At 41.9% G+C, this 26288-nt stretch overlaps 1 protein-coding gene across 1 annotated transcript in view; it reads left to right on the top strand.

The window, feature by feature from the left end:
- Window positions 1–26288, top strand: part of lrp1bb (low density lipoprotein receptor-related protein 1Bb) — a 174583-nt gene that overhangs the window by 123607 nt on the left and 24688 nt on the right. Inside the window, exons 50-69 of the mRNA XM_053439172.1 lie at window positions 2171–2290; window positions 4029–4157; window positions 4468–4590; window positions 5399–5539; window positions 5791–5978; window positions 8113–8296; window positions 8387–8472; window positions 10922–11044; window positions 14130–14311; window positions 14538–14737; window positions 15082–15270; window positions 15414–15562; window positions 15829–15922; window positions 16158–16274; window positions 17047–17166; window positions 17996–18115; window positions 21411–21527; window positions 22606–22712; window positions 24390–24522; window positions 26127–26233. Of these exons, the coding sequence (XP_053295147.1) occupies window positions 2171–2290; window positions 4029–4157; window positions 4468–4590; window positions 5399–5539; window positions 5791–5978; window positions 8113–8296; window positions 8387–8472; window positions 10922–11044; window positions 14130–14311; window positions 14538–14737; window positions 15082–15270; window positions 15414–15562; window positions 15829–15922; window positions 16158–16274; window positions 17047–17166; window positions 17996–18115; window positions 21411–21527; window positions 22606–22712; window positions 24390–24522; window positions 26127–26233 (2729 nt within the window). The remainder of the gene's footprint in view (window positions 1–2170; window positions 2291–4028; window positions 4158–4467; window positions 4591–5398; window positions 5540–5790; window positions 5979–8112; window positions 8297–8386; window positions 8473–10921; window positions 11045–14129; window positions 14312–14537; window positions 14738–15081; window positions 15271–15413; window positions 15563–15828; window positions 15923–16157; window positions 16275–17046; window positions 17167–17995; window positions 18116–21410; window positions 21528–22605; window positions 22713–24389; window positions 24523–26126; window positions 26234–26288) is intronic.

Genomic DNA, 26288 nt, shown 5'->3' with positions numbered 1-26288 from the left:
TATATTAAAGAGACGGAAATGTGGAATGAATGGAAACTCGTGACATATGAGAGGATTACACGTTATGATGCCACTCCTCTTCTTCCCCTCTCTCCACTTCCCTCACCGGAGGCGGCGGGAGCATTCCCTCCTTTTTGCTTTGATCCACGCTAATGTATGCAGAGAACCTACCGTGACAAAGTCAGGGACCTCCACATTTAAACAGGAGGGCCATAATTATGTCATGGATTAATATAATTTGCCCTCAAAACCAACAGCTCACTCACGTACCCGTTCACGTGTCATTGCCCTTGGCATCAAAGCAAAATTGACTGGTAGCTGTAATTCAGGTGGTCAGAGCGTCTGCACGGCTTCATCACGGTCGCACACGTGTTCCACACACACTGTCACAACACTCACACTCTGTATGTAACGTGGATTTAAAACCTTTGTTGGAACATAACAAACATGTAACCATTGTAATTTGCATCTATCAGAACCAAACATATCCTTTTCCACACACACACACACACACACACACACAAACTCAGAGCATGGATGCATGGCATGGAAGTACAAGCAGTGTTTTGCAATACTTATATCGCTGTTGTTGTTGTTATGTTATATATCATGCAGTCCTAATAGACATCATAATCATAATTATTTGTTATTCAGGATCAGGTCAATAGTCCTTGTCATCATAAGCCTCATAGAGCCACTAGTGTTGTAATTGTCCCTTTAAATCATCCAAACCTCAGGGACTAACATCCAGAGTAACACAAATAAAATGTGTCAATAGAACGTACAGGTCCTGTAATGGTCAATGTTCGACTAGGATGGAGCAGATCTCTAATTCGCCCGGTTTCCTCTTCCTGTATGATTAAGCGGCACCTCTGCTGTTTTTCTTGGAAATGAAAAGCAATAGGAACACTCGTTTTCATTTCTAAGTGCTGCTCCACTTATCAGATTTATTTTATAAAACGTCTATGAATGTTGTTAGAGAGATGCATAACACAAGAACACCATTTCCATCGTTTTATCTCAAAATGTAATTTGTGCCCGTGTGAAACGATAACATCCCGTGCTTCAAATGTGCTTTTATCAGGACTGATATGAATTACGCCTCAACTCTTTGAGATGCTCTGAATAGTTCTTTCAGGACAAAAAGACAATATTCCCATTCCTCTGAGTTAATTATCATATAAAAAGCTCCAGCCACTGATAATCTGTCTGCAGAGGGAAAGTGGTTTGAGGAAAATGCCATTACATTTCCGAAATGTCCTATTCCACATCTGATTAGAGGAAATAGTCATTTGTCACTTCACAATGCATACTGAGTGTTTCCACTCTGTGAAACACTGTTGAAAGTGAGTCATGAAAGGCTCTTTGATACAGCTTATGTGCTGTAGACCTGTTATGAAGCTCCCGCTCACATTTGATCTGGAATCACATACAGAAAGTGTAGATAATCACCATTTCCACATTAAGCCATTTTATGTTAATCTCGTCCTTATCTCACATCATTGTATCAGTGCACGTAAAGCTAACGCAATGTACAAAGCATGATGGCGAGGAAAGCATCACAGTGGGAGAGATGCCCCTGTCCCCTCCCCCTCCCCGCTCAGTGGGATCCATACTTCCTTGCACTGTGGTCTGACCCGGAGCACACCATTCTCCCTTCCTTCTCTCAACGTCTCATCAAAGCTCTGGCAGACTTTTCCAGGCCTGACATCTGAGAGGCAGAGCCCACAGAAGAACTCTCCAGGGAGAGTGGGCGGCTCAGTGGCACAAAACTCAGCACGGATAATGAATATATCCTCTTGGTTCACAATGGCTTTTACACCGTGATCACCGTGATCAGCTGCATGCTCGTTATTGACATCCAACAGTTTACTCTCACCTTAAGTGTTTGGCTCTCTTTTATAATTTGATTGTAGAAATGTAATCTGAATTACTATTAACGTTGAGCATCTATCAAATGCCTTCCTTTAAGAGACAAAAGGGAAAATCTACAATCCTTTGTGTGGCAGCTTTACTCCTGTGGTGCCACTAAGCAAAGACACTCCCCAGAGAACACAGAACGAGCCACTGGGGCAAATAGGAGCCACTTCTATAGGCTGTGCTGCGTTTGTTGTTGCATCCTCCCCACTTTGCTTGATTTATGGAATTGAAATGTCCCGGCCCTCCGCAGATTCATCATGCCTGTGGAACCAGTTCGCCTGCTCGAAGAACAAGTGCATCGCCAAGCAATGGCTGTGCGACGGTGAGAATGACTGTGAGGACGGCCTGGACGAGAGCGTGCAGATCTGTGGTGAGTTCCCATGTCACAGGGAATCTGCTGTCGGTATGAAAGGTCACATCCGCTAGAATTCATATGGCGGCTCCATGTGTTTCCTCCATCAGAGCTGGAAATTAATGAAAAGTGATGAAACAATCTTAATGAGACAACAAAGGGGACTGCAGGCATTTCTGATGACTGGAGTGGGCACTGAGGCAAATAGATTTTTCATCAGCGAGACCCAAGAGGCACAGTGATTTCAATGAGCAAATGAGATGTGTGTGTGTGGGTGTGTGTGTTTAATGAATACTACAATAAAACAAAAAATCCAACCACAATAAAGAGACAAGAATTGCAGTGAACCTTGCTTGTATAATTGGATTGTAATGGAGTGTCAAGGAAATATGAATGAAATGGCCCGTAGGTTTGTGAAGCACAGTTCTCGTCAAAAACAAGATATGCATGTTAGCGCTACATGCTTCACTGAGCTACTGTATTTACCTTTGTTTCCCTGTGCAGCTATTTGTTCCTCTTCTCTTTGTCCTAATCCAAAGTAATGATGACTTAGAGGATTGAAGTGGATATTTTTACTCGCAATAGCACAATCTTTATGTGTGAGCTGTGAATAAGGGCAACTGCTGCACAATGAAAGTCTGTTTTATGGGGATCAAAAAGGGACAGATATTCCAAACTGTGACCAAAGCTTTTATTTTATGAATTCTAATGTTATTATTTGGAGGATTACTTTTACTACTTCTCTTCTGCTATTTCTTCTGAGCCATATATAGATTGCAGAATTTGGTTTGAACCCATCCGAGTCCAAGAGAAAACTAACCCAGTACAGCCCAAACCCAAAAGGGCTTCTTCTTCTTTTGTGATGTGATTTGAATGTCGCTTGCATACAATGATCACTAAAGGGAGAACCACTGCTAGTTGGTGCACTGTCATGTTCTACATAAGAGTCAGGGAACGTTGTGACACTGTCTGACCAGATCCGAGCCTGATGCAGTTATTGTGAGCTGCACATAGAAGCTGCAGAGTTGGTGTTACCTGTTCCTTCACACCTGGTTATTGCTTGTTTTTCCCTGATGACATGTGCATTGTGAAATATCAGCCAAGCCAATGTGACCAACCCAAACCTGTAAATCATTTGAAAAGCTGGGTCCGAAACCGGCCTAGACTGTTTGGTCCCGACAGGCTCTGGTATCCAAACTCTGATATGTGGCCCATTCCCACTCATCTTCTTCCACTACAACCCTGCAGTATGGAACAGCTTATTTAGTTTTACTTTGAACTGAAGCACTCTCATATAGTGCTACCGATCAATAGGCCTGGTTATATAACATAATAATATATTCAAGTGAAAGTAAACAAATTCTTAGATCTAGAAGTCTCTCAAGAAGAACACAGTCAGCCTATGGTGATCTGCAGGATGCTGTCTCATTCATTTTGACTCAGGTACTGGACTCAGGACAACAGCATGGATACACATAACTGCACACTTGTGCAACTATAATGGAAGGATGGTGTCGCATGATTGGAAAGGGAAGCCATTGCAAGATAACACAAAAGTACTGAGAGATAAGGCCAAAGTAATCCCCTAAAAAATGCTCGCCCTGACCCTTCAGGGACATATTCTATGAAATAACTGAACCGAAACCGAGATACATCCCCTTCAGTTCAGATGTACCTATTTTTCTCTGTGCTGCATTTGACCCATTGTATTCTTTGGCGTTTGAAAGTAGAGCATGTGCTCCTGTTTTCCTCTCAGGCTCAGTGACATGTGCTCCGGGGCTGTTCAGCTGCCCTGGGTCGTACGCCTGCGTTCCGAAACGCTGGCTCTGTGACGGCGAGAGGGACTGCCCTGATGGGAGCGATGAGCTCTCTGCAGCTGGCTGTGGTAAACTGCGTCTTCTAGTTCACAACCCTCAATAGCTCAGTGCAAGTATAAAACTTTATGTAATCCCAGGGCAAAGGAATCACTGCCTGTTTACAAATGATTGTCCTTGTGGAACTTTAGAATACATCACATGAAATAATCGCTCATAGATCATGAAACCAGTACAGTGGACATGTATGCACAACTGTAGCCTTCTGTAAGTGGATTAGCATAAAGTGTATTAATATTGACTGGCATACTGATTGCCATGTTTTGAAAAGTTGTTTTTCTATTGATTAGCACGTTGATCTCACTTCTTTCCGTGCATTAGCGCCCAACAACACATGTGATGACAGCTCATATCGCTGCCGCAACAAGGCGTGCATCCCCCAGCGGTTTGTCTGCGACCACGATGACGACTGCGGAGACGGAACCGATGAGTCGGTGGAATGTGGTGAGTTGAATGCACGTTGGGCTGTGGTGCAAATTGCTAATGTGTAGAATATAGTGACATCTCTCTGTGGGGGGGCAGATTGTATTTGCGATGCGCTTCTTTCAAAACACGGCGCTGTAACGTGGCAAACTGGAGTTGTGGAGGAGGACCTGCTCCTTACGTAGCTATAAATAGCTCATTCCAAGCTAATGAAAACACATTGATTCTTGGTTTCAGGTGATTATACACTAATGAAAGCTTAACTATGAATATTATATTCAATTTGTGCTGATATATCCCCTTAAGCAGTGGATGTTTAGAAAGGAAAAAAAAATGAATATGGAAGGCAATGCTTATACAGGTACAGTTTCTCTGGACTTCAATCAGTCTTTATGCAAAATTATGAGGTTCAATACAATTGTTTTGAACGATGGAGCAATTATCTAGGGAGATTATTGTGTATGAGTATCTGACTGGATATGTGCAGCCAGTTCTTGTTCGAGCTGGTTTATTAAAGATCAATCCATAAGCAAGTTTGATGTCAAAACTAGAGGGAATTATCTGTTGCTGCTTCAATATGTCAAAGTGATACTGATGATGTATTCCAATTTGAATTATTGAACAATGCAGCTATCGACATCCAGATGGCTTTGGCTGATAAACAACATTTTATAACACACGTATTTGTTGAAATAATCAGACAAACATTACCTTGTGCAGCCTTGTGTAGCCAATCGTATTAGTACTTCATTCTACCACCACCAATAACTGACACCGTGTCACTGCCAAGTGGAACTCAATGAAAAACCTCCTCTTCCTCCCTCTTCAGTCTATCGCTCCTGTGGATCTGAAGAATTCCGCTGCAGGGACGGCCGCTGTCTCCTCAGCTCTCAGTGGGAGTGTGACGGCCACGCAGACTGTCCCGACCACTCTGATGAACTGCCTCTGAACCTCAAATGTCTGGCTGCAGGTAAGACTGCTGTTTGGCTCGCAGCTGGAATCTCTTCATCAGTGTCACAGGCAGCGCCGCTCGCCAAGGAAACTGGTGGGGACATATGGTGGAAACAAAAGCTGCTACAATCAGGAGACTTTTTTCCTGAAAAGGATTAATCTGTCAAGTCACGTCGTCTGGTTAAAATTTTTTCCACACCTTAGATGAGGAATCGTTAAAGGATGTTGTGAGGATGTGTGCCAGTGAAAGTCATGTCTCGCTTTTTTCAGGAAGCTTGTGCAATGGCTCCTTCTTCATGTGCTCAAATGGACGCTGCATTTCTGAGGGTAATCTCTGCGATGGGAGAGACGATTGTGGAGACAAGTCCGACGAGAAGAACTGCAATGTGAACGAGTGCCTGAATCGCAGAGTCAGCGGCTGCACGCAGGATTGTCAGGATCTTACTGTGGGATACAAGGTAAGTGACCATGGTCACGGTTCAGCTGCTTGAAAAGCATTCTGCTTTAGAATGGCTTCCTGGCTGCAGTTAGTCGATAAAGCCTTACTCCTCGGGCTAAAGGTTAAATCAAGCTACGGGACGATAACAACTGTAGAAATATTTAAAACAACAGATAACACAGTCACTGGGGTTCAGTGCAAGAGCAAACACCATCCTGAATACAAATCCAGTGATCCCACTGCACAGTGAGAGTTCCTTCATAAATATGACTGAGAGATGTGTCCTTCAAACAGTGTGACACTGCATCATAAGAATCCAGAATAAAGTTTAGTACACCGATCAGGTCATAGGCTGTGTGTGTGTGCGTGTGTGTGTGCGTGTGTGTGTGTGTGTGTGAGTGAGATTTAAATTGAAACACTTGACTGACCTGCGGTTCTCGGCTTTAACATAATTTCCAAATCATGGGTAGATAAAATTTGGAGCCTATATTAGTAATAGTGTGGACATGAATGATTAATGACCAATAATGAATCAAGCCTAACTTCTCACATCATTAAATAGATAAAGATGGGTGGGAGCGTACATACATTTAGTCGCTCCCTTCTTGAATAACCTTGAACGCTGTAAGGAGTTTAATGATATGCCAACAAACGTCTGCGCTCCCTGAATGTGCCGGGCGATTGTGCCGTGCCTGGTAATTGTGGCATGATCGGGTTGGATCCTGGTCAAGGCCACATCTGCCGCCGTATTCTGTCGGTCAGTCGCTTTGTCAGTGTGTGATAGTTTATGTCTTCTTACCTGGATTTTACTCCATTTCTTCCTCACAACCGCGTTCAGTGGCTCAGAAAAGTGTCTGTAAGCTGAAAGTGAAACCTCTCTTTGCTGCCATGACGGGGGCAGAGCAGTGTTAATTTCGTTGACGAAGACGATGACGAAATATATTCGTTAACGACCTTTTTTCCATGACGAAGACGAGACGAAGACGTAACGAAAACGAATCTTTGAAAATAAAAACTATGACGAAATCTATTTTAATTTTCGTTGACGAGACGAGACGAGACGAAAATGTTGGTGGTTGACTAAGTCACAATAATTTTTAAAACATCATCGTATCAGGCCGTCATGAAGTATCAGGAGCGGGCGAGTGTGTGTGTCTGTGTGTGTGTGTGTGCCTGTGCGCTCCCAGATAGCGCTCCGGTCCGTAGCTCCGCCCCCCGCCTCGCGCACTCGCTCAGAGAGACAGTGAAAGCAGAGCGCGTTCTCGTGGAGCAGCCTCTCAGTGACCGACTGCTTCTTAACTATGGAAACAGTGAAAACCAGAGTTTCTCTGGTCTCAGCTGCTCAGAGATCAGCGCCGCAGCTTCTTCATCAGAGCAGAAGCTGCAGTTGGTTTGTACCGATGTTCAGTTTCTGTGTCCGGCTCCAGTCTGACCTGCTCTCCCTTTTTGTTTTCACATTTAAAATTAAATATATATTTTTAAGCTATTAGGCTGCAGCTATATGTTTTTATAGAAAAGGAGTTTAATGTGGCTATTAAATGTGACTAAAACTAGACTAAAATGGAATTAGTTTTCGTCGACTAAAACTAGACTAAAATGTAATTTGTTTTCGTCGACTAAAACTAGACTAAAACTAAGAAGGATTAAAATGACTAAAAGGTGACTAAAACTAATATGCATTTTCGTCAAAAGACTAAGACTAAGACTAAATCAAAAATAGCTGCCAAAATTAACACTGGGGCAGAGCTGGACAGAGAGCACATCCATGCAGACCCTTTGCTCACCCTGAGCAGGGCGACCAGTAGTAAAGCCTTGGAGGTTATAATGTTGGATAAAAAGGGATTTGCACTGACTCCAGAGCTGCTGATACAAGCACTTAGTTATTTTTTGGTGGCCCTGGTCACTGAAGTGTGGTCGGATTTTTCTGAGCTTTGGCATATTAAGTGTGTATCACAGCTTTGATAACAAATAATTGTATGAATGAATAAATCATGTATTTTGTAGCCAGGCATAAAACCTTGAGTTATTTGTTGTACCCTTCACTTAAATAGCTAGGTGACCGTTAACTTACAGTGAAACTAAGCCTCTTGTCGCTTGTGCTCACATTTCCTGCCTCATTATCGCCAACACATATTTCTCTTGATTGTTATCAGTGTAAATGCTGGCCGGGATTCCACCTGAAGGATGATGGGAAGACTTGTGTGGACACTGATGAATGCTCCACTACCCTTCCCTGTAGCCAGCGCTGCATCAACACTTACGGCTCCTTCAAGTGCCTGTGTGTGGACGGCTACGAAGCCTTGGAGCGCAATCCCAATAGATGCAAGGCTTTGTCAGGTCAGCCCGATTTTTTATTATAATTAAAGCCTCAATGTGCAGGATTTCAACTCTCATTTGACCTCTAATGCTGCGTGTCCCTCATTTCAGCTGAAGAGCCTTTTCTCATTATGGCCGACCACCATGAGATCCGGAAGCTGAGCGTGGACGGCTCAAATTACACCATCTTGAAACAGGTAGGTGATTCCTGCATCATTAGGAACTTGTGACATTTTAACTGGATAGCCGGTACTAGATTGAAATACTGCTGAGGCGTCAGCAGCTTGTCAATACGATAAGAGTCTTGTCTTCTATTGGGTTTCCATTTTCAACTTTTGGAGCCTGTTCTATCAGCTGTACACTACAATATGGCTTTAAATTAGTTAAATGAGAAATTTTAGTGGTAGTGGGATCATGTTCACTAGCTGAATGTGTGGATTAAATATTAATAATAGAAGACAGAATAGAGTTAAATTGTAAATGCATTGCTTTGCATTACCAGACTGATAGACAATAATTCCAAGTAAGAATAACTGACTGTTTTCGCTAACGTCCAAGGACAAAGTTAATATGATAATAAAGTCAACATATTATTAATTATATTATAGTATGAGAATCATGCAGTGACAGTCTGCCAAAAATAAATCATATTTTGTTCATATTGTATTTTCTGGAGACTGCTATTTTGATCTGAGGAGCACCTGATTCAGCTGCACATTCCTGAATGATACACAGACGACCCATTTCCCCCTGAAAACCATGTATTACCTCAGTGAAGGATAAATGCTCCTGCATTAATAAGCAGTAAAACAGCGTGTGGACGTGAGCGTCACAAGCAAGTTATGTGATTAAACCTGAAAATGGGGCACAAGCCTCTGTACAGCGTGTGTAATGTATTGTCCTGTTTTAAATGAGATATCTAATGACCCTCATGATTTCCCCCCCACCATACGGGCAGAGGAGCATTGCCATTCTGACTGGCAGAGATCAAAATCACCCCATTGAGGACCCCATGGAAAAGCCATTTCAATCATTCCTAGGTCTCATCACAGCTGCTCCGGGCAACGCTTGAATCTGACTGCTGATTATCATAAATGCTCGGCTGTGATTTACTGTGAATCAGCCCATGTGTCCTAGAGCCTCCTCTTACCGTCACATTAACCTCTTTACTGGACGTAAATCTGCCGTCTGCCCCTCCGCTCTCCAGAAGCCACTACTCACCTCAACCAGTGCATTTTAGCAGCAACTGACCTCAAATCACCTCCCCACTCCATTACCTCCCCTGTTCAGAGTATACGTCCATGACATTGCTTTTAGAATACATTTGTCCTCCCACCACAAACACAAGTGACTCACAATATTGTATAACTCCAACACATTGTGTTATAGTGCAGCTCTGTGCGTGTTCTCCTACATTGTTGAAATTTGCATGTGTAGAATATTGTGGGTAGTTAGAGCTGATTAGGACAGTGTCCTTTCTAGCCCTGTCTGTTTGGAATGGACTTTTCTCTTGATGTGTGTTGCTGCTCTGGAGCTACTTCAGTATATCAGTTCATATTTTATTAATATTTAACGTATTCTGTATCCAAATCGCATCAAATTCCACACTGTACCCCCTTGGGCCCATTGTGCCGATCCGTTGAAATGTTCTGTAGATATGTGTTCTAAAGACAGACAGAGATTTCTGTAAGAAGTAGATGTAGAATAATATAATATATTAATAGTGAATGAGTGGTAGTTATTGTTGAGTAGTAACTTGATAATAAAGTTCTCTATAATTTGCCCTCTGAATCATTGCGTAGCCACTGGGTCTCTGGTTGGTTTGTGGGGATGAAGAGAAAACACAGCAGCTGTGGATCTAAGTGTGTGGGGGGGGGGGCAGGTTTCATCTCTGCAGCTGATGTGTGTGGGGGGAGAGGCTCCCCCAGGACACTTTGGCGCCTGTCTGTGAGGGTGTAGATGATCTGATGAAGATGTCTCATTTTGTCTGTCAGATAATCCGACACCCTCTCTCAGCACCCACGGTGACAGACAGCAGGGTGGGGGCACTTGTTTGGTGAGCGGCTCCCTGTGACTGACAGTGGGGTCCTGTGAGCATGACAGAGAAGCGGAGTAGCTCGCTCCTCTGCTTTGATAGGACCTCGACTCGCTTTTCACTGGCTCTTCAATTGCATTGTATAGTGGGAAGCAGTGGAAGCTGTGGGAAAACCATCGGGATCAATACTGCGTGTGGAGTAAATATCACATCACACACAGCCACTATAGTGGAAGTTCAGCTTGTTTTGATCCGTCTCTTTCTGCTGGTATTGCCCGCTGGTGGGTATTTCATAAAATAATCTCATTTGACCTCAATCATCAGTCTATCTGATAACAGCGTTTGCATTGTGTGTGTTAACATAAACATTATCTCCTAGAATGTATAAAAGGAGGAAATTCACAAGTGATTTGAAGACCTATGATTCTATGCACTCTCATATTAACATAACATTTAGGATTAGAGCTGTGTGGGAACACCCTTGTTGCCAATGAAAGGGACTTTCATTTATTTTTAACCTCACAGGGAACTCAAGAAACAAATCTATTTTTCGTTTAAACAAAAATGGTGTTCTTATGTTCTCAAGTTGTCTCTCTCCTTTGTATTTGCAGGGCCTCAACAACATCATCCACATAGACTTTGACTACAAGAAGGAGTTCATTTATTGGGTGGACTCAACCCGGCCAAGCGGGCGAAAAATCAACAGGATGCGTCTCAATGGGAGTGACCTCAAGGTACCGCAGGATTTAGCTGCTTTGTGTCTGTGCCATGTGCGAGCGTGCCTGGGGCTAGTTTACTCAAGACTCATTGGCTTTACTTTATTCATCTCTGCCTTGTGCTGAAAAAATGTGCCTTTTCCATCAATCTGCTGTCTTTCTCTTTTACTTTATTCCTTTTTCCTACTTTTTCTTATTCTGAAGATCTGTCATGTGTGCTCGACTAAGAAGTATTTCTCTTAAGTGGCTCATTAGAACTATTCAGCTGATGATGGGCGCCCTTTAATCCTTTTAGAAGCCACAGAGTGGATTTGTCAGTCGACAGCCAACATCCTGTTAGCTTGACACCAATGAATGAGTGTTAGCGATAATGGGAATATCACCAACGATTTTCAGATAAATACAATAAGCATAATGAGTCAATGCTGCATAAAGGATGGTCCGGGTCATGGGAACAGAGCCCAGACAGTGGAGACACTGGGACTTCAGCAGAGCACCTGGTGGGTCTTCATCCTACATCTCATTAGCAGGGGTGTGTGGGGGGGCATTAAGATCATTCAGCCCAATTACTTCCACAGTCTCTGTTTGAGCCGGAGCCGCAGCGAAGCAGGAGGACAACCCGATCGAGGAGCTTCTCACATCGGGTTAATTTAAAGAGTCACTCACACAAAGTGCTTTTAGTATAGCGTTGTCGTATTAGTAAGAGAAGATCGGGGGGGGGGGGGGGGGGGGTATTCACTGAGAGTAATTGAATACTTTGGTTTAACTAGCCATTTTAGATTTGGGGCTTTTATTTAGTTTGTTTACTCAATTTTTTAGGATCTTTTTGAGACTTGAAGTCCAGTGCAGTTGCATGTCTCGCTACACAGAGGACATGTACTGCAGAGCCCACTTAGGAAGGGGGTCTCCATGGGCCGCGTACACCACCAAAGCAGAACTTAAAAGAGGCTGTCTGTTCTACGTAGACCTCCTGTGATTGCGTCACCATCTCGTCTCGCCTCTACTGCTTAGCAAGAGAAGTGGAATTAAACACGACAATGAGGTTTTACTGCCCCTTCATGTGCACTCTCAGCTCTACGAATGAGTTGAAGCATGATACTCAAGCACCGGATGTCTTTTCGTGAGCCGTTGCCATTAGCCCATTGAAAACAGTTCAGTGATTGGGTTGGCCTATTTGAAGGAGGCTTCAAAATGGGACAGTGTAGTTGGGCTGCTGCGGCAGAATTGGTCAACAAATGCAACCTACGAATGATACAGCCCCTGAAATCGGACAAAGCAAGGCCCAATCCCATTTCACCCCTTCTCTCTAACCCTTGTCCCCATTCTTGTTGGGATGGAGGAGTAGGGGCATTTTTCACTTCAAACCGAGGGCTTTGAAAATTTCCCAGATTGCTTTTCAAAAATCAACGGCAAGATGTGAGAAAAACCCACAAATGTAGTTTTGTCTCCATTAATAAGGATTTCAAAATTACAATAATGATTGTAATATCTAACTCTAATTTTGTTTATTGAAGATCGCAACAATGTTATCACAATGACATCACTGGCAAAACTTTTTTTTTGTGTCTGTTTACATTTTTGTATTGATCTGGCACTACTCTTTTGATTTATCCCATAACAGCAGTTTACTCTCATGTAATTGGTTGAATTTATAACATCCAAACAGAATTGTGTGTGTCCATCTTCATGGCCAAGCCATCATTGTGTAGCTGCTGCTTTAGTGGCAAAAAAATACAAAAAAATGATCCTTTGAGGAGTCCTCTGAGGAACATTTTATTTCTTTATTAGCTTGAATATAAATTCTAAAGGGAAAAGAAAAAGTCTTGTGTCAGCCCAAGGTGAAACAACAACAAGACTGCAAAGATCTCTCATCCTAGATCTCATAGACACTCTCTCTGAATAATGCAGTCTTTCTTTTTTTTGGATGAGCCATATTCAAATGCCGACATTTGTGGAGTTAACCTTCAGTTCTATGTGAAGCTAAATCTTTTTGATCATTACAATGAGATGCTATGGATCAAGTGAACCAGAGGGACTTTGTGTAATCAGGATTGGCTGCTTCTTCCAGGCTGACTTTGATCCAAATCACTGCTTCAGGAACGGCCCAGTCTTTTGGCAATACTGGATATTTCCTCTCAAGTGCTGAAAGCAAAGGCCTCAAAGCACCCCATGCTTCTTAATGACAGATTGCATGAGCGCAGAGATTCTTTTTAATTATTTCCTTTTTCATTTATTTATTTAGTGTGAAATACGTTTTTTTAAAGGCATTTGCATTATCTGCCAGCTGTCGCAATTATTGTTTATTTCGAACAACTGCTTTTGCAGATTCAAAGGATCGACTATCTTGGGGATATTAGTTGGTGTTTCTATATAGTTCCTAGTTTGTGCTTAAGATAAATAAGCCATCAAACAGCAGTACCAATGCTTTTTTCCTCTCCATCTGTTACAGGAGAAATGCACTTCTTATGCTAAAGCAAAAACACAAAAATTGCAGTTATTATTGGCTTCTAAGGAAAGTGTAATCCCAGTATTTTCAGTGTAAATGTATGTCATTAAAAAAACTGTTTCAGGTCATTTGATGCAGTTTTCCGTCTGTGACACATTTGTTATAAAAGACAATTGTCAGCTCCTGATGTGCAGTCTGGATCATTAATGATCCCCCCGCCATAACCTTTAGCAGCCTTTCATTACAGAGGAAACGCATGTCGAGCAACTGTCATGGCAACGCAAGTATTCCTGATCTTAAACAAATCTGTTGCACAAGACTGTTCAGTTCAGTGTGTGTTTGAAAAGGAAAAAAACAGAAACGTTGCACCTAAATTAGATTTCGATGCAGGAGATGCATCATGTGAACCAAATCTATTGTAATATTGATGTTTGTGGGACGTTTAATGGTTTGTGAGTGACTGAGATCAATTTTTATTTTTGTCTGTGTTCAAATAATTTGCCACTGACAGAGAAAGACCTGTCGTTTGTTTATGCCCCTTGCTTTTCAGTGGTAAACCACTAAAACATTGGTTTATTATATATATATATATTAACATAAATCAGTGTTATGGATTGAGACGTTCAAAGCCTGGTTTCCCTCTCCCTGCCTCACCAGGTAGTCCACAGAACAGCAGTGCCCAGTGCCTTAGCAGTGGATTGGATAGGAAAAAATCTATACTGGTGCGATGTGGAGAGGAAAACACTGGAAGTGTCCAAATCCAACGGGCTCTACCCGACCATCCTAATCAGCTCGAGCCTCAAGAACCCCACAGATCTCGCTCTGGATCCCCAGACAGGGTAAGCACATTACTATTATTACTCCAAAACATAACACCTGAGTCCACTGATTCCACAGCTTGAGGGAGAACAGCGATAGAGTTACTCTTTACAGATGCATAGCCTGAAATATGTCTCTAATCTAATTTAAGGAATTTAATCGTGTGACAGTAATAATTTTTTATTCCCAGGATGTTTGCCTGCACTAGTACACGGCTTCTTACAACTGTGCTATTCTTCTCTTCAGATACGTATTCTGGGTGGACTGCTGTGAACCCCCGCACATTGGGCGTATTGGCATGGATGGCCGAGGGCAAACGGTCATCATTGACACAGAGATCTACAGCCCCACCGCTCTCACTATTGATTATACCAACAAAAGACTTTACTGGGCGGACGACAACCACATCCTGTTTGCCAACATGGATGGCACCCAAAGACGCAAAGGTCAGGATAAAGTGTTGTATGCTCCAAGGAAATGTCTGACCCTCTCGTTTTCACACCCCTTCACCTTCTGTGTCACAATTATGAATTTTTAACGTGTTGTGTTCTCACCAAATGGGAGGCAAAATGTTTGTGAGATGATTGTGATGATATTCCAAAGTAAATACACAAATGAACGCACACACACTCTCCACGCAGTGCAAGTGGCTTGAATTGAAATATTAAACTTTATATAAATATTAAATGTGTTATTCAAGTGCAACTCTTACATCACAACACCCTGTTGGCTGAAGTGAGCAAAACCGTTATGTAATTGAAGCTTGTGGCTACTCTCTGTCCACCTCCAGTGTCCTATGATCACATCCAAGGGGTAATGGCGCTGACTTTGTTCGAGGACTTTGTCTATTGGACGGACGGGAAGTCCAAATCGCTTCGACGCGCTCACAAGACAACTGGCACTCAAGGGATGGAGCTCCTCAATTCCTGGCAAGCCATCAAATCCATCAAGGTCTACCACTCCCTGCGCCAGCCCGAAGGTATGAAGTCCATCTGGTGCTCCTGTTCAGTCCGGCCTCCCATGCAGAGCGCTGGTCACAGGCCTCCAATGTACTTTTAAGTGGGAAATGGTTTGTGTGTAATTCAGCTTGAACTCAGGCATGTACTCCGTCCTTCTGTGCAGTGCCCAAGCACCAGTGTCAAATTGCGAATGGGGGATGCAGCCACCTGTGTCTTCTATCTCCTGGGGGGGATCACAGATGTGCCTGTCCCACAAATTTTTACTTGGCTGCCGACAATAAATCCTGCCTCTCCAACTGCACCTCCAGTCAGGTCGGCAGCATTTCTTCAACTTCTTACATCTGAATGTACTTTGACTGTATGTTGTTCCAGCTCTGATCTGATCAGTATTCCCCCTGAAGCCAAATAGCTCCACTCCCCTATGTGTTCTCCTTCTGATATCTAAGGTAGCGGAGGAAATGTTTGTGTATCGATTGATTCTGCTTTGAAAGTTGTTGCAGCTTTTTAACAACAGAGAGTGGAGAGTTATTCCTGATGTTCCTTTTTACCTCTTCAATCATTGTCTGTGGTGTAAATAGTTTCGCTGTGGGACAGATGAGTGTATCCCTTTCTGGTGGAAGTGTGACACTGTGGATGACTGTGGGGACGGATCAGACGAACCTACTGACTGCCGTGAGTGCCACTTTCTTTTAAGGATGTTTCTCTAATAGTTATAGATAAAGGTCGGCGCCTGTTTTAACGAATTTCCGGGGCTTTTATTCTGTGTTTGCTGCATATTTATATTTAATCTTGGACTTTTTGTCAAATTCAATATTATTTCGAACCATTTTGTATCAGAGTGTCTTGTCTCTGATTTGACATTTGGGGTTTCCGCACCGTTTCGCTGTAACGATTTCCTTCGCAACAGCGGAATTCAAATGTCAGCCGGGGCGTTTTCAGTGCGGCACTGGACTCTGTGCTCTTCCTCCCTTCATCTGTGACGGAGAGAACGACTGTGGCGACAACTCAGATGAAGCTAACTGCGGTAGGGACATAATACTTTGTCTTTAATTTGATGTCTTTCATGTTTTGAGCTGTCTCTGCATTTTGTGGAAATGCGTCCTATCCCTCAAAAAGCATTCAAAGTGCCCCCATCTCTTATTGATTTTTTTATTTTGGAGATGAGATCTGAGTTTGTGAGGACGGCACTGTTGAGTTCTGAAATATTTATGACATTTGTAGTTAATCAATAGAAAACTATATCAATACATCACTCATCGGAAGAATTACCGAACATTTTCTTGTTACTGCCTCCAATTGTTTGGAGTTATGCCTAAGACTATATATTTGATGGACATTTTTATTGTTGTTTGACATTTTACAGACTATTTAATCAGTGCTTTAAAAACACGTTGGTACTGTAGATTAATGCATAACATAATAATTAGTTGTCAGCCGTAGTACTCTTATATACATATATACGGTATATATAGTCTTTTTATTTTTGTATTATTATTTATTTATAGTATAAACTTCTCAAGGTTTGATGTGTAAACAAAAAATGCCTTTTCATCTCTACCCAAGGATTTTGTTTCACTGCAGGAATCCTACCAGACACCAGTAAATATTAGATACGTATGCCAGTTTCTGAAAACTCTGACACACGTATCTGATATTTACTAGTGTCAGAGTTTTCAAAAGCTGACTATATGCATGACAGGCAGCCCGTCAGTTGTAGTAATATGGATGTTTTTGCTTTGTTTAGATTCGAAGCATTCTTATTGATCCATCCTCCCACTGCCTCTTTTCTCTTTCAGAGACATACATCTGTCTGTCGGGCCAGTTCAAGTGCACCAGGAAGCAGAAGTGCATCCCTCTCAACCTCCGCTGCAACGGTCAGGACGACTGTGGCGATGCAGAGGACGAGACAGACTGCCGTAAGTCATCACTTTAAGTCTTCCTGTCTTAAAAATGTCTGTAATGAGCTTTTAAACTGGGAATCCTATGAACAAATTACACATTTGATCAGTCCGCCCCAACGTTGCAGCCGAATGACAGTCACTGTTTAAGGTTTTTTGTTTTTATGCTATATTATAACCGGTTGACATGAATTACCTTGATTGTGTCTTGTTGAATTGCTTAATTCATTTCTGTGCTTGGACAGAATATGTGATGCCATTAACATGACATACTCCTCATTAAGTATTCCGCAGGCAACCCTTGTTATAGCCGGTGCCTGTGAAAAGGGATTAGATATTGAATCACACAGAGGACAAGAGCAGATTTTCTCTGCCATGATGTAACTCATCAGAATATCACACCCCATTCAAGGCTTTCAGGCGGCTGCATTTGTCTTGCATGTGATTGCGAGAGGGACCAGAGTTTGGGGGGGAAGACAATGCTAAGAAAGTCAGGAGGAGAAAAAGAGACTTAAAAAAAAAAAAAACTTTAATTAAAGTCAGGCTAATTACTTCACCCCTTCTTAGACTTCCAGCATGATTGGATGAGGTGTTGAATGTACTTTTGTAATGAACACTACACTGAAATTGAAATGCTCTCTGAAACAATGTGAGGAATTGGAACAAGCAACTACTGCAACCTTGCTATCACGCTCCAAAGATATTACTTATCCATTGGCTGCTTTATCAAATTGTTCTTTTGTGAGCTGAAACGTTCAGGTTACTTCCACCGATCCAGATTTCCTCCTGTGTGGTGATGTAGCTTACGTTCCTCTTTCCCACACACCACCTGTCTCTGTGCCTGCAGCTGACAGCACCTGCTCCCCAGACCAGTTCCAGTGCAAGGCCTCCATGCACTGCATCTCCAAACTCTGGGTTTGTGATGAGGACCCTGACTGCTCAGACGGGTCAGACGAGGCTAATTGCGGTGAGTTGTGTTAACCCACTTAACCATAAATCACACCACTCCACCTCTTTTACCAGTTGAAGAGCGACTGAATAGATTTAACCTGAATCCACAGTTGACTCTTCTCTTACTTAGTCCTTCTGCTTGTTCTCACCATCTCTCCTATTGTGCTGAGGGAAGATCAGAATCAGAATCAGAATTATTTTTATTGCCATGTATATTTGCACATACAGGAAATTGCCTTGGTGTGGTTGGTGCACTGTACAAACAACAATATAAAAACAACAATATAAAAACAACAACAATATCGAACAACAATATATACAGTAAGAGAGCAACGTGCGGTTCTAAGGTGCCATGAAGGATACCTGTCCCAGTCATCAATAAGAGCTCGGCTTTATGATCTCAATACGTCTGACATCTCATTTTCTAACACAAACACACACACAAGCAATTTGGATATTCTTTTTCTCAATACTGTGAGTTTTAGGTCAAAGTCTTTATTTCTAGGGCAGTTGAACAACCTTGGGAACTCTTCCATCCTCAACAGAAAAGCAAAACAAATATATGTTTAGCTATTAAGGATTAGAATTTGACAATGCCACAATAAATGCTAACATCTTTCAAATGTAACCATGTTAGGATAAAGAGTTGGAACAACTTCACCTTCCTGTGAGCTACATGAATCACTGCAGATATCAGAGATTCAATTCTTTAATTTCTAAAGATGATGCGAGCTGTAATCTGCTTGGTTGGCTTTGTTTTAATTGTGCTGTATTGTTATTGTACTGTTATTCATTTCAATCTCCTTTATCTCTAAGTCTGTTTTTTAGACTTCATGCAATAAGTGTTTTCAAATCTGAAACTAGCACATCAGTCCAGGGCTCATCTCCATGAGGACTGATTATCATTCCCTTTGTGAGCAAGTACCCTTTTCACCAAGCTTTTAATTTGTTGTTTCTGTTTGGAATGATAATTTGACATTCACCTTAAAAGTTTTTGTTAGTCATAGGCTATGGGGCAAAGTAGAAAATAAAAGATTTGAATGGTTTGAACTGCCGTCAGTGTGACAGAATTATACATGGTCATGTTTTGCAATTAGTGGGTTTGAATTTTGTATATTTTATATTGAAATCCTTTTTTACGTCCCGGAAGGCAAACATTAAAAAATATTGAGAAATAAAAAAGAAGAAAACCATCTTTGGCCTCCGATTTCAATGACATGGTACAATGATGAGCTGTCATTAATCAACCTACCTGGTGCATACACGTTTATTTAGTCTCAAAATTTGCGAGCACAAAAAAATAACCTGCTTTTGCTTATTTTTCCAGGATTACCAACCCTAGCTTTAAACCATGATTTATTGAAATCAATCCATCTTGGAAATATACCCCACGAATAATGGTTATAGAGTGCAGATAAAAATGTCTTTGGTGGTGAGATCCCACTTTCATCCACAAACTATACTCAACATGTCCAAAGATAAAGATATCCTTAAGCTCTGAATGTTTATTTCTGTGTTCAGTGTCGTCCTTCTGTCGTTGGGCTCAAGAAGGTCGAGCAGCCCAGCGCTTGTCACTCATCTTGATGGCCTGTCTGTCTTTGTCTGTCTGTGGTATGATGAAGACATAAATCTACCGTCGGCAAAATAGAACCACTGTGTTTTGTTCTTGGTTGTGTGTCAGTAGTCTTTTTTCTGTAATTCAGGGATTCAGTATTGGAGTTTGAATGATAGTGGAAGGTTTCACAATGGGACTTGTACGTGCTTTTGCATGTGAGGTGATGTGTGACAAATATATGCTGCCCACAGCTGCAGGAGACAAAACACCTCCTACACACACACACCCTATAGTGTGTGTATGTGTGTATCCGGGGCCAGGTGTCATTTCCTCATTGGTGTAATTGTGGAGGAATGAACTGTTGTTTGTGTTATCTCCATACATGACGACATATCAGTTTGAATACCATTAATAGAGCTTTCAGGCTTTAGTGTTTGATGCCTCACATCTCCCAGTAATTGTTGGTGCGTTTCATGTTGTGCTTTTGTTGTTTCGCAGCCGCTTTAATGTCTATTAACTCAACGAGGCCCTGATGTAATATGAAGTCACTGTTAATCTCGCTTTGTGTCGTTTACTGATGTTTGACTCCCGCCCCTCAAACTGCATTATCTGTTGTGTTTATCATTGTCGGCCAAGTATTCATCATCTGAAGTGCGCTCACCTCTTCAGAGCACGTGAGAGAAGCTGCTGCTTTGTGGATATTTCACTTTGAATTACCGCATAACTGCTAAAGAAAGTTTTGCTTGTTAGCACCGTAATGAGCTCTGACTAAAAAAGGAAATATCGTCGTGCTCCTGTGTCCAATCCTTCGTCTGGTGTAAGTGACTGAGCCGGCACCTTTTCCTGCCGTGTGTCCTCTGCTGCTGCTGCTGCTCTCGCTCCTGATACTCTCCTCCTGCTGTCGTGTTGGAATGAGATCCAGGCAGAATCTGCCACCCTCTTCTCTTTGAGGCATCCCTTCCCTAACTGATAACAGCATTACCTCGGCCATTATCCCAGATGTTATCTGCGCAGAAATGACTTTTTAAACAGAAGCTCTCAGTTTGAATGTGACAATCCATTCTGAGGAAGTACTGCCAGAGCTAATGTCAGAGCTTCTGAGATATTTACTAATCCTTATCTGGGCCATCTCTGAAGTTTTCAGTGTGTTTAATATTATATTAAATCCAACATTAGTGCATTTCAACAGAGAACCATCTTATAATTTAATCTACAGATCAAAAATACATTTATTTGTGCAATTGTTTTTTCAAAAATATTGCACTTATAATAATATTAATTATCAAATGTATCAGATTCAGGTTTTGAGCCGAAATACAACGAGCAACTCATTTTCTTTCTTAGTCTTTCAAATATCAGTACCTCTCTTTTCTTGGTGGTTGTGATTTCTAACAGGCACAAACACTCAGGTGAGGTTCAGTCCAAAGTCCAAAGACCAAAGTCATCGGCATTTGAAATGTTCCTACTTTTCTTTTAATTTTCTTTGATTTTTTCTTTATGAAAGTTCAATTTTGCCAACTTTCTGTCATAGATCCTGAGGTGTGGGGATGATTGGTAGCACAGTCAGGTATTTCATCTTACGGCACGTTAGCCTCTCGAGTGCAAACTGTGTTTTGAACTCAGCGTCAGACTTGCTCGGTGAAACCCTGAGGAAACGATGATTACACATACAAAATGTGATAGCTAGCACACCATTAATATTCATGCTCTTTGAAGCCATTTTCATCTTCATGTTTGTTTGCTCCTGATGAAAAAGATGAAAAGACCTGTGGACCACATGAATTCCGCTGCGAGAATAACAACTGCATCCCCGACCACTGGAGGTGTGACAGCCAGAATGACTGCGGAGACAACTCAGACGAGGAGAACTGCAGTGAGTACCCGGCTCCTTCACTTTCTGTCAGCCCGGTTTGTTCGCTCATATCCACTGTTGACGCTCTACACACACACTTAGGGAAGAGTTTGACTTCTCTGAAGACACCTGAACGCCCTCCTCAGCCACAGCCTGCCTAACAAATGCACAGACGCACGCACACACACACACACGCACACACACACGCACACTTGTACGCCCTCTGAGATGTTTCCCACTATCGAGTGAGCCAGGCCCTTCTCTCTTTCAAGCCTTCTATCTGTTCTCTGAACATAATGAGGCTGTTGAGCTCATCTCTCCTCTGTAATTTACCAGGCCCACATTCCCTTTTGTGTAGATATTCATCACCTTCAGAACAAAAATGTGTATTTACTCACAATATGACACCTCATTAAACTTCTGTTCTTGAGTACATTTGACTCCTCGCATGTGTGTGTGTGTGTTTGTTTACATGATGCGAGTGTGTGCATGTCCACTGTGTGTCTTTGCTGAGTGGACATCATATGTGTGATTTATCAGATGCCTATTAATGTCACTTAAAATGCAAATAAAAGCCAGTCAAGTGTTGGAAGGCGACGGATTAAGCAGGTGGACCAGCAGACAGGGGGGAGGCCACAAATCATATTTCGCTGCAATGCCTGCTGGGAGCCTCTGTTGCAGTGCAGCTCATAGCGCATGCCCCTGAGTTCACTAATAGTCCATGATAACAAGGGGAGGGCCCAGACGGTGAAGCTGATGCAGCTGTTTAGCTGCGTCCTGATATTGTCCTCAGGGACAGTCGGGCTCTAAACGGCACACACGAGATTTTGGGCTTCAGAGAGTTTGATGCCCCTCCATTGTGAGAGCTGCAGTGAATGTATTTACATCCTGATTACATTTGCTGGGTTCTCCACTCCTAATGCAGAATGACTCTAATTAGCTAAAGCGATGGTTTTGCCAATGCATTAGCATGTGATTGTAAACACAGAACATTTGGCTCATAACTGTATCAGGGGGACGTCTGTTTATTGTGTGTGATGCTGGAAACAGATACAGTTCAGGTCTGATTCCTGTATCCTGTGTGTTTCTCTCCACTCAGAGCCGGTCACCTGTAACCACAAGGACTTCGCCTGCGCTAACGGAGACTGCATCTCCTCCCGATTCCGCTGCGACGGGGACTACGACTGCCTGGATAACTCAGATGAGGCCAGTGTTTCAGAATATATTTTCCAACGCTTACTTTCTAAATCAAAAAGGAAGGTAAACCCACGAGAGTCCTGCTAACGAGGCACAGCAGTTAGGAAGATGCTAAATTTAGAAGAAACTACTTCAAATGGCTCCGAAAGAAGAAATCAAATATCAGGCATGTTGCCTTTTTGTCAATGGGAATAAATCATACCAGACAGTCTTATTAGTGCTAACTGAATCATTATACAGTATTATATAATTACGAGGTCATGTAAAAATGACAGGTCACACAAAATCTAGTATTGTGAAAACAATATTGCAGTAATTATAAAGTATATGTATGAATTGTGTAGTATGGTGCATAATTAATCTCTGGGAAATGTCTGTTAGTATCTGAACCTGCAGCTCAAACACAGATTAAATGCTTTCAGGGGGAAACGGAAATAATGTTGGTTGGGTATATTGCCACTCGCAAAGAAAATAATCCCATTATAGGCATAATTCATTGCTCTGGTACAAATCTCCTCATCACGGTTGCCATGTTCCAAAACAAAACTGGATAGAAAATATCACAGTAATGAGTTATTGTACCTTCAACCTCACCGGTGCTTGAAACACTGCGTATTCAATTTCTTTCGGAAATCCTAATCCTTCGCGCCTCTCAGAAAAACAAAAGCTGCTTGTTTTTTTCATCAATGTGCCTGAATATCTTAATTTATAAAGCTTCAAATTTACCATTGTAATTGTACTTTAATGTAATATGTGAAGCAATTCACTTAAAAGGGCCATCATCCAGTGCTGCATGGTATAAAGAGATTTCTGAAGGATTCATACAAAAAGCTGCCCCATCACTGGTAATGATTCAGTGCATAATTCAAGGACAAAGCCTTGTTATTATGAGTCATTACTCGTGTTAATGTATTGCACTGTTCAACATTTGCAAAGCAATTTTTTTATATATAATTCCTCTCCATGCAAAGCAGTGTAACCCTAATTAACCCTTTGTTCAACCCTTTCCCCAGTAACTGCTCTCTGGGTCAGCACAGTCAAATAGTTTCAGGGAAGAAGAGAAAAGAAAAAATGTCATTTAGCATTATAATGCACAGTGATTATTAAAATGTGTTATTGTCTGTAGGCATCATGGGGTGGATTTGGGCTAATGGTTTCCTGAACGGGAAACAGTAACATGTTGGGGATGAAAGTAAAAATAAAATTCTAGATGTAGAAAAACCACAGAGAATAAAATGTCCTCTTCTTCATTCTGATTAATAACAGATACTTAGAATAATACTGATGGGGGACAAATCACTGTAAAAAGTTTATATATTCTAAAGACCAACATGAGATTCAGCATCATTTGTATCAGTCAAATGTTATTGGTATGTGTCCTTGTGGACCTGCAGCTGAGGGGTGGTTACTTTGACTGGGAAATACCCATTGAAACTCAGACTTTCCCTCATATTAACTTTATTTCTTACTTTACATTAAGGAACCAGACTGTGGATTTAGGCACTGAGGACTTAACACATTAAGAAGGTTCCTTTATTCCGTTATAAGACATTATGAACAGTAGCGGCTGACTCTAGCAACCAAAAAGTGTTCCAGTGTTCAGATGGGCACCAATTTAAAGAATGTTCCTTTTTGACTGTGCTACTTGATGATATATTAATGTTTTGTTGCTGTATTCGATAACAGAAAGGCTGTGAGGAACACTGTGCAGATGACCAGTTTCGGTGTAACAACAACCTCTGCATCTCACTGAAGTGGCTGTGCGACGGCCAAGAAGACTGCAAGATGGGGGAAGATGAGAAAAGCTGCCAGGGAACAGGTGCAAAACAATATTTTTCTCACTTACGAAGGACTTCTGAGCAGATGAAGGCATAGATCATTGTCTGTCCCTGAGTTCTGCACCATGTGTTCTCTGCAACATGTACAGTGGCTGCAGAAAGTATCCACTTCCTTTCACTTTGCCCACTTTACTGTGTTGTAGATCATATTTCACTTAGTAGCCCCTGACGGTAATTACAACATATGTTTTACACGCTTGTCCTCATCTGTGCCTCCACACAATTTAACCACAGAGGTCCACAGAGAGGTTTTTTGGCCTCGCTTTTGATTTTGTCCTGACAAGCAGTGCGGCTTGTGGGACCTTATTTACACATGTGCCTTTCTAAGCTGTGCCAAATCAATTCGGCTTTGCCACATGAGGACTCCAATCAGGTTCCAGAAACATCTTAATGAGAATTCAATCACATTTCAAGCACACCTTGCCTTCTGTGGTTTTGAATATTGTTTTGTAAGTTTTGAAAAATTCTAAATACATGTATTGAATTTGACATTGTGAGTAACTGAGTGTAGGTTGATATCCATTTCAAACAAATAAATAATTTGAATATTTATTGAAACCACTCTAAATATTTCCATATTTCCTCAGTGGTTGCAGCTGTAGCTACAGATGCATTATGTTGTAAGAGCAGTCCTATGCATCTGCCACTCATTTAATGCAATATACTAGTAACGCTTTAAGGGAATTTTTCATATTTGGCACAAATTATGAGTTGATGACATTTTCTATCGGAACAGTCAAAGGTCAGCTCCAGTGTGTTCATTCACTCAGGAACAGAAGGGCAGATTCGGACCATACTCCCTGTAACCTGATTGGTTGCTGGAGGCAAACAACTGCAACTTGGTCATTTAGTTTTTTATTCTGTAGGAGTGGAGTTCATAATCTCAGTTCAGTCATTTTTATTTCTCTCCCATAAGGTCAGTAGCTTAGAATTTTGCGGAGTGTGCTTCAGCAGATTCAGCATTTCCCTGTGTAAGGTCATTATTATCCTACACAATGTAAAAGCCAAATGACAAATGTAATAATAAGACTGGTATTTATATTAATGAGAAGGTAACTTTAATAGCATGGACATAAATCCATTGTCATACATATAAATAATCTCTTTAGACATTGGTTGAGGAAGTGGTCAGCATGTTGACGATCTGGCTTTAAAGATACGGCACGCTATACAATACAGAGTATAAAAATAATTAGCATCACAATATGGCTGATTATCAAAGAGCTTCTGCATTCTGTCAATGTTCATATAATGTATTTGTAGATATTCTGAGATAATGAGTCGAGACGCAGGAATAGCCTGAGCTCTGATTTGCTCCATTGAGTTCCACTGTTCATTACAGTGCTGTTCTCCAGCAGGAGCTACGACACAGTATAAACCCTTTGGCCTGAATGGACAGCATTACTCAGTATTAAGGAGTGACAAGTGCCAACAATCTCCCTCTAAGAGCCTCATTTTCACTCAGACTTACCCCAACCTGGCGTCCACTTGTTCACAGAAGAAGAAACGGAAAAGGTCTCGCTCGAGTGACTTCCCAGGGAGAGAAGGTTGGGTTGTTACTGACTGATGTTCTCTCCCTCTGCAGTCGTCCCCTCATGCTCCGTGAACGAGTATGTGTGTGCCAGCGGAGGATGTGTCTCAGCCAGCCTGCGGTGTGACGGACACGACAACTGTCTGGACGGCTCGGATGAGGTCAGTGTCCCTTCACATGATTCGAAGACGCAACCAAAGACAAAACATTTCCCTT

This window comes from Pleuronectes platessa, chromosome 14 (assembly GCF_947347685.1).
Source record: "Pleuronectes platessa chromosome 14, fPlePla1.1, whole genome shotgun sequence".
NCBI lineage: Eukaryota > Metazoa > Chordata > Actinopteri > Pleuronectiformes > Pleuronectidae > Pleuronectes > Pleuronectes platessa.
Note: the sequence above shows the minus strand (reverse complement) of the source record. Positions and strands in the feature narration are given on the sequence as shown.